The 7,973-nt window shown below is 47.4% G+C and overlaps 1 protein-coding gene and 2 non-coding genes across 3 annotated transcripts; all 3 read left to right on the top strand.

The window, feature by feature from the left end:
- The first annotated feature begins 3,205 nt into the window (after positions 1–3,205).
- On the top strand, positions 3,206–7,860 carry RPSA (ribosomal protein SA). Its single transcript, XM_021531266.2, has 7 exons — positions 3,206–3,295; positions 3,548–3,715; positions 4,703–4,821; positions 6,034–6,279; positions 7,092–7,220; positions 7,450–7,618; positions 7,718–7,860. Exons 2-7 carry the CDS (start codon positions 3,583–3,585, stop codon positions 7,810–7,812), a joined length of 891 nt encoding a protein of 296 aa, XP_021386941.1. The 5' UTR covers positions 3,206–3,295; positions 3,548–3,582; the 3' UTR covers positions 7,813–7,860.
- Positions 5,372–5,528, top strand: LOC116183344 (small nucleolar RNA SNORA62/SNORA6 family). The gene has a single exon (XR_004147944.1). It is a non-coding gene; the product is annotated as a small nucleolar RNA SNORA62/SNORA6 family (small nucleolar RNA).
- On the top strand, positions 6,427–6,585 carry LOC116183352 (small nucleolar RNA SNORA62/SNORA6 family). Its single transcript, XR_004147952.2, has one exon. It is a non-coding gene; the product is annotated as a small nucleolar RNA SNORA62/SNORA6 family (small nucleolar RNA).
- Positions 7,861–7,973: the final 113 nt, after the last annotated feature.

The following is a 7,973-nucleotide window of genomic DNA, read 5'->3' as shown; positions in this document are numbered from 1 at the left end:
ATTTTAATGAGTTTTGTGCCACACATAATCAGTGACGCCAGAATTGAGCAGAAAAGATTCCTCATCCCACACAGGCGCATATATATGTGTACTCTTGTGAACTCCATGTGGGTTTATTGAATATGCTTATCCCTTCTGGCTTTGGTGTTTATTTCAAAATAGCAGGCTGATTTTCTGCATTTGCAGTTTCTTAATTTGTGATTTTATCACCATAAAATGTTTTAGGAGTTTTTATCATAATGCATTAAGGAGTTTTAGTAAAAAGGACAAAATCCCAGTAAGAGGTTAAAATGAGACCTCTGCAAGTTTTGTAGCAGGTATTAAGCAATTCTAACTTTGTACAACTAGAAATAAATTTGCCAAAATATGTTTTCCCAAAACATGTAAGAAGTAATAACAAGCCTTTGAAACACAAGCCAAAATGGAATTTATAAGGAAAGCACAGTAACATTAGTGCAGTTTCACTGAAAGTGGGTTATCTTCATAGTTCTTCTTTGCCTTCTCCAGGGGTGCCACACCATCTCTTGGGTGACACCCACTGTCATGTTTGGTGGGGAAGATATTGCCTGAAAGGCTTTCTGCCTGAGCCTCTTGCCCAGGCACACAACCCAACCCCCTCATGGCAGGAGCTGTTCTGGCAGCACAGAACACCTCCTCTGCAGCCCTGTGAGGAACCCTCTCTCCCAGCACTGGGTCCTGGTACAGCCCCCTGCTCAGAGGCTTCTGGCCAGGGCTGCTGCTCTGCTGCAGTCTGGGCTGGCTCTCTGGGAGATATTCTTTCTGGGGCTTTGTGACCATCCCAGGCACCAACTTGAGGTCCTCAGTGTAGCACCCAAAGGCTGGCGGTAGCTCTGTGATGCTTCTCTCTGAACATGTGGGCTCTGAGTCTCCCTGGCACTTCAGGAGGACCAGTGCCTCAAATCTGCCTTTCCTGGCTTTGCTGCTGCAGAGCAAGGCTATTCCCAGGGGCTGCCAGCAGCTTGCATGTAACTGTGTAACAGAGTTCAGTGTGAACTTTAGACCAGGGAAACCTTGTGTAAAACGTGATAAGATAGATACACTTTCACTTGAGGGACACGTCCATTAGTAACAGATCTACTTTAAATTGTCTTGTTATACAGATAAAAAATAAAGGCAAGCTTTCAGGTTATTTAAGGAAATAATTAGAAATACTTTATTGTCAAGCTTCATCACCACTTTTCCAAGCCCTCTCATGGGCTGTGGGTTTCATGGTCTGCCAGAAAGGGCCCATAAGTGTAACAATAGAAAGTAAATGAAGTATTAGTGATGCTAGAGTCTATAACACTTACCAGTGGCAGTCTTTTGATAACATCGTACTTACTGCAATATTCAATACTTAATTTCCAATTATTATGTTCAAACACATTTTTAATACAGATGGGTTTCAATTGTGACGAAGAGCTCTCTAGGCGAAATCTATTACCCACATCATGATGACATCACCACCACCTCTCCTCTTCCTTCCCAAGATAGTATTCATCCTGCTCCTGTCTCCTTAGGAGGGACACAGTTTGTACACAGCCCCATCAGGTCAGCTCTCACTATCCATAGTGCACTTATCAAAGTGCCACAGGCGTCTCTAATCTCTCAGGCAATAATAGTTCACACTCTGGCCGAGGGCTCACTAACCTGTTGCTGAGTTTCATTTTACATACTTTGTCACCACCGTGTGGCAAATGTTTGACTTACTCTCTTACAGCATATTCTAAAGCTGATTACTGGTAATCTCGCTAATTAACACCATCTAATAAGCACGAAGAAAAGAAGGATAGAGAGCCATTTTCCAGGAGATAAAGAACACACATGAGACGATGTAACCTGCTACTTGAGCAATTCTTCCCCAGAGTAACTCAGGGCTCAGGCATCAAAAAGGAGAGTCCAGGCCCAGTCACTCTGATGTGGTTATATGAGGTTAAAATAGAAGGGAGAAAATTAAAGAAACACTGTTGTTAGAAAAATGTGAAGATTAATTATCACTTGCAGAAGGCATTTGCAATAGTATTTGCACAGTCCAGAAATCTGTCCAGAATGTATCCACATCTTGACGATAGGAAACATAGTAAAGTATCACTTTTTTCTTTTTTTCCAAGAAATTTCTTTGTCAGGTCTGTGTCTGAGAACAGGACAAGGAAGATAGTGAAGATTTTTAATCTTATCACTTTCTGTGGTTTTTTAAAAACAAGCAACAGCAAAAAAATCCAAAATCCAACAACACACACAAACCTGGGCAACTACCACAAAAAATGTCTACTGCAGAATGAGGATGTGTAAGTTCAGTGTCAAGTTCACCTGTTTTTACTGTCATTTCTGCAAAGGACAGGAACAGCCTTGGCTGCCCAAGCTCTCCTGTGTGGTGCCAGAGCAGTGCCTCTGCAGGGAGGGGCAATGTGGGTGCAGGGAAGATGCTGCAGCTCCTTAGAAGCTTCCCCCCACAGCAGGCAATTTAGAGCCTAGATATAATTAATCAAATAATCACCAGCCCTCTGAGAGCATTTACTTCACTTTCAGCAGGAAAATGGAGCTAGCTGTAAAATGTTTAAAATAAATCTTTGCTTTCTATTCACTTCAGGACCTCAAAAACAGCCTTGAGATTGCTTGGAGCACAAGCCTTAGGATGCTGTGAAGCAGCACAGACTGACAGAACCACAGAACCAGTTCAGTTGGAAAAGGCCTCTGAGATCGTGGAGTCCAAGCCATGACCAAACACCACCCTGTCAACCAGACCTTGGCACTGAGTGCTTCGTCCTTACACACTTCACTGGACGGTGACTCCACCTCTTCCCCGGGCGGCCCATTCCAAAGTCTAAAAACTCCTTCTGTGAAGAAATTCCTCCTAATGTCCAACCTAAATCTCCCCTGGTGAAACCTAAGTACTCCTGTCCTGTCGCTGGTTGCCAGGGTCGAGATGCCGGCCCGCACCTGGCTACGCCCTCCTCTCAGGCGGCTGTAGAGAGCGATGAGCTCACCCCTGAGCCCCCTTTCCTCTGGGCTAAACACCCCCGGCTCCCTCAGCCGCTCCTCATAGGACTCACACAGCAGACTGGATTTTTTTCCCTTCTCTGGATTCATAATCCCCCAAACCCTACGAACCCTTAGAACCGGTGTGGGGAAGGGGCGGGAGGAGGCGCCCGGCCGGGGATGCGGGGCGGCGCTCCCGGCGCGCGGCCTCGCCCCCGAGGCGCCCATTGGCTGGCGAGGCTATAAAGGCGCGTCAGGAGGGGCTGCGCTCTCTTTCGGCTCCGCGCCGCCCGGGCCTCCACACGGCGTTGTCAGCGTGAGTCGGGGCCGCCGGGCGGGGGGCGCGGGGGCGGTGCGGGCGCGTTCCCGGCGCTGCCGTAACACCGGGGGCACTGTGCATCCCGCCGCACAGTGCAGCCCGCCGGGCCGGGCCGGGCCGGGCCGGGCCGGGCGGCGGGAAGGCCGAGGCCTGCCGCTGGCAGCGCGGGAGGCCGCCCAAGATGGCGGCCGGGGCGGCCGGACCTCGTGCGCGGCCCCGCCGGGCTGAGCCGCGTCCCTGTGCCCGCAGGTTCCCTGTCGTTGCTTCCCAAGGGAAACCCCACAATGTCCGGAGGCCTCGATGTCCTGCAGATGAAGGAGGAGGATGTCCTCAAATTCCTCGCTGCCGGGACCCACCTGGGAGGTACCAATCTCGACTTCCAGATGGAGCAATACATCTACAAAAGGAAGAGCGATGGTAAACAGGCGGGATGGGTGGCCCGGGTTGGGCAGCTGGGATCTTGTGGGAACATCTGGGAGAAGCAGAAAAGTGCTTGTGCTTGATCTCCTTAGCATGGTTTCTCCGTGGCCTTTGCATATCAAACAGTGTTAACTCAAAGAAATAGGACAGAATACTGATTTTTGAACAATTCTACTAGTTCTTGACTGTTTTAATCTTGGAATTTGGTAAATCAGTCACAACTGGTTTGAATAGTTTTGCTAGTTCTGTCTTATATTAACAAAATGGTTTTAGTGTCTCAGTAATGATTTCTGCTTGTTAGTATTGGTCATCAATTTAAGCTGCCCTGTGTTAAAAGATTAAAACTCATACCAGGGCTAGGTTTTTGATGATAAATGCTGGAAGAGTGTGACATAAAAACCGTAAGAGGAGAATTATAGCTTTCCATTAGCTTGAATGAGACTAGGGTGTTGTCATTTCATAAAGGACACTGAGAGACTAGTGTGTGGACAAGGGCAGCAAAGCTTTTGGAAGGTCCAGAAAATGTAAAGAGGAATGACTGAAGGAGGTGTTTGTTTAGTCATGAGAAGAAGAAGCTCAGGGGGGGATCTCACTGCTCTCTACAACTATGTGAAAGAAGGGGCCATCCTTTTCTGCTTGCCAGCAGTCAGGATCCAAGGAAATGGCCCTAAAATGAGACAAGAGAGATTCAGATTAGATAATAGAAAAAAAATTTCACTGCTTGGGTGGTCAGATGGTGGAATAAATTGCCCAGCTGCCTTTAAGGGGGACCTGGATATGATGCTTGGTGTTATGGCTTAGTGGTTTCAGTGGCAGTGCTGGGTGAACAGTTGGCTGAGATGATTTTGAACCTCTTCCAGCTTTGCTGATTGTATGAATTTTGGAGTAACCACAGCCATGTGACAGGTTTAATGGCAGAGGAGTGCTATCCTGTTTGAGGATCTTGTATTTGCTGGTTGCTCTAAAGCCTTTTGTTGCCAACAGGTATTTACATCATCAATCTGAAGAGGACCTGGGAAAAGCTGCTCTTGGCAGCTCGTGCCATTGTTGCCATTGAAAACCCAGCTGATGTGAGCGTCATTTCTTCCAGGAACACTGGACAGGTATGGACATCAGGAAGCCTGCAGTGTTGAGAGCAGGACTCCCTTGCTTGCATGCATCATTGCTTGCTAGTGATAATAGGCAATAACAGCAGTTTTAACTATAGGAATGCTTTCTTTAAACATGGTTTTTGTGTTGCACATGGCAGCTTAAAACAGACAAGAAACCCACTCCCCACTTCAGGGCATTTGATAACTTGGTTTTCTTCCATATCCTTCTTCCTGTTGGATTTCTGTCATATAGTGGTCAATTATGGTGACCCCTTCCTACCAAAGCTACTGTAATTGGCACTGATTTTCTGGGGACAGTAAGCACCTGATATGAAAGTAGTCAAAGAAGAAATTTTCTGTTACTGAGCAAGGTATAGTAAACCGGTGTATTTGTAATTTTGACTCTAAATTTTTAGCACAAAAATGTTCTGTTGTAGAAGATGATAATGTTTAATTAGTTACTGGAGTTTGTGCAGTTAGTTGGTTTAAGTAACTGCAGGTGGGGCCACAGATGGTTAGGGACATTCAAGGGTGGATTTCTTCAGGCAAAGCTTGGGCTTGATGTGCACACTATTAAAGCTTGATGCTGAGGTCATTTCTGGCCGATGAGCTCTCAAGTGTCGGAAGTGTGCGACAGCAAAGGATGGCAGGGTTTTCGCTAACGCCAGGAGAGGAGCTCCCTCTAGGACTGGAGTTTGATAGTAGGCCCTGCCACATGCCTGACAAGTCAGAAGCTGTTGGAATTGAATAAAAACACCCAACTGCAATCTGAATGGACACAGCTACAGTTTGTGTGTATTTATTGCTGAGTTTTTATGTAGCTCCTTGAAGTTCCTGGGTAATGAAAATATTGAGAAATAATGGAAGAAAACATGCTTTCCTTTTTTTTTGTAAGCTTTTAATTCCCCCTTCTATGAATTGATTATGAGAGTTTGGAGTAGAGCTTGCCAATGATTTGAGGGGAAGAGAAGGCTTTTTTCCTTGTCCTGACTTACTGTTTTGCTGGTGGATATGGTCTTTTAAACTCATGGTGTAGCTCTTTTCAATAACATTTTTACTTTGTCTCCTTCTGAGGTGGTGAGCCCTGGTTTCACAGGAATGGAAAAAAAATAGTTCACTTAAATGTTGTGCACATTCGCTGGCAGTGACCTGGCTGAAATGCACTTTTCTGGCTTGGTTGAAATGCAATTTTCCTGCTTCACCTTTGCTGTGTCCCTTTTGCAGCGTGCGGTTCTGAAGTTTGCTGCTGCCACTGGGGCCACTCCCATTGCCGGGCGCTTCACCCCTGGCACCTTCACAAACCAGATCCAAGCAGCTTTCCGTGAGCCACGGCTGCTGGTGGTTACGGACCCGCGGGCTGATCACCAGCCGCTGACAGAGGCGTCCTACGTCAACATCCCCACCATCGCCCTGTGCAACACCGACTCCCCGCTGCGCTACGTGGATATTGCTATTCCCTGCAATAACAAGGTAACACTTCCTGTGGCATTCCTCCAGAGTGTGCCCTAGGCTTCCAAGATGGATGCTTTCTGCAAGGGAGAGTTGGCTTATGTCTCACGTGTTTCTTGGGGGATGAGCTAATTAATCTCTTTCAGGTGGGTGGGGAGGAGAAAATAAACTGCACACAGTTGGAGCTTGGAGCTGAGGCTGCTTTCTGGCCAAGGAACTCTCAAGTGTAGGACGTGTGCTACAGTAACCTGGCAGGATTTTTCGCTGACACCATGAGGGTCTGCGTGACCCAATGAGTGGAGTTTGATAGTCATTCTTGCCACAGATCTTGAATATGAATGAAAGATAATATGAACTGATGGAGAAACTGCTCTGAGACATTGCCTTGCCAGAAATCACCTGAAAGGTAAAGATTGGGAAGCTATCTTAGATCTCTGTCTAGATGTCAGTCACCAAGAGAAGTGTAAGCCACATGTGAGGATGTGTGTAAGCTTTGTTTATTTTGTCAAGTTATCAGTTTCTTCATTGTTGAATATGTGGTGAACGTCATCCCTGTCCTTTGGATGAGACTCACATGAGCAACGTGAAACTTTGTAACAGGAGAGTTACTGCAGGCTGTATTGTAATGGCATAGTGATTTCTGCAGAGACCTGAAAATGTCCCTGGGAACTCTAAAAATTGCCCTTTTTTTGAGTTCGGGTACTTAAGTCTGGCATTGGCAAGTAATGTCTTTCACTAAGCATGAGCCTTGGATGGGGTACAAATAAGTCTTTTGCTCTTTCTGCAAAGGTTTAGCTTTACAGCCAACTCTTACATACTTTCTGCTGTTCCAGGGAGCCCACTCAGTGGGCCTGATGTGGTGGATGCTGGCTCGGGAGGTCCTGCGCATGCGTGGCACCATCTCCCGTGAGCACCCATGGGAAGTCATGCCTGACTTGTACTTCTACAGGGATCCCGAGGAGGTAGGAATCCTCATGGCAGGGATTGTGTCTCTCTGGGATGTTCTCCTGTCTCATGGTCCCGTGTGTCTGCTGTCGAGGACAGGTTTTGCTAGTATAATGATGGCACTTTACACTCTGCTGTGCTAGTTGGTTAATTGTATTCCCAGTTGGTGCCTGTTGTCTGATGCTTGAATAGTAAGGGTTCTGGGATGTGTTCCTGGGAGACTCAGGTTGGGCTCTTCCATTGCAGATTGAAAAGGAGGAGCAGGCGGCTGCTGAGAAAGCAGTCACAAAGGAGGAATTCCAGACTGAATGGACGGCCCCGGCACCTGAATTCACTGCTCCTCCTCAGCCCGAGGTTGCAGATTGGTCTGAGGGAGTGCAGGTCCCATCTGTGCCTATCCAGCAGTTCCCCACAGGTCAGTTTGGGGGTTGTCTGTGGGAAGCGGGGGGGAGGGTGTTGCGATGGTTGGAAGAAGCTTGGGGAGCACTAAGTGTTGTTGTGTTTGTGATTGCAGAGGACTGGAGTGCCCAGCCTGCCACCGAGGACTGGTCAGCAGCTCCCACTGCCCAGGCTACTGAGTGGGTTGGCACTGCCACAGAATGGTCTTAACTTCAGCCCTCCTGTACTGTGAGAAATAAAGGCTGGTTTAGTATGTGCTGTGCTGGTACTGCGTTTGTAAAGTTGTTGGCTGTTGACACGTGGGGGCACGGTCCTCAGGCAAGAGCAGGCATACCTGTTACACCTTGTTAAATGGAGCTTGGGAGGCTGTG

This window comes from Lonchura striata, chromosome 1 (assembly GCF_046129695.1).
Source record: "Lonchura striata isolate bLonStr1 chromosome 1, bLonStr1.mat, whole genome shotgun sequence".
NCBI lineage: Eukaryota > Metazoa > Chordata > Aves > Passeriformes > Estrildidae > Lonchura > Lonchura striata.
The sequence above is the reverse complement of the archived record's forward strand: the minus strand, read 5'-3'. Positions and strand labels throughout refer to the sequence as shown.

Bases quoted from the DNA above. Each gene is read 5' to 3' on its own strand.
- RPSA (XM_021531266.2), top strand. From the start codon at position 3,583: ATGTCCGGAGGCCTCGATGTCCTGCAGATGAAGGAGGAGGATGTCCTC. The intron at 4,822-6,033 runs GTATGGACATCA...TCCCTTTTGCAG, and splicing joins CTTCCAGGAACACTGGACAG to CGTGCGGTTCTGAAGTTTGC. The intron at 6,280-7,091 runs GTAACACTTCCT...CTGCTGTTCCAG, and splicing joins CTATTCCCTGCAATAACAAG to GGAGCCCACTCAGTGGGCCT.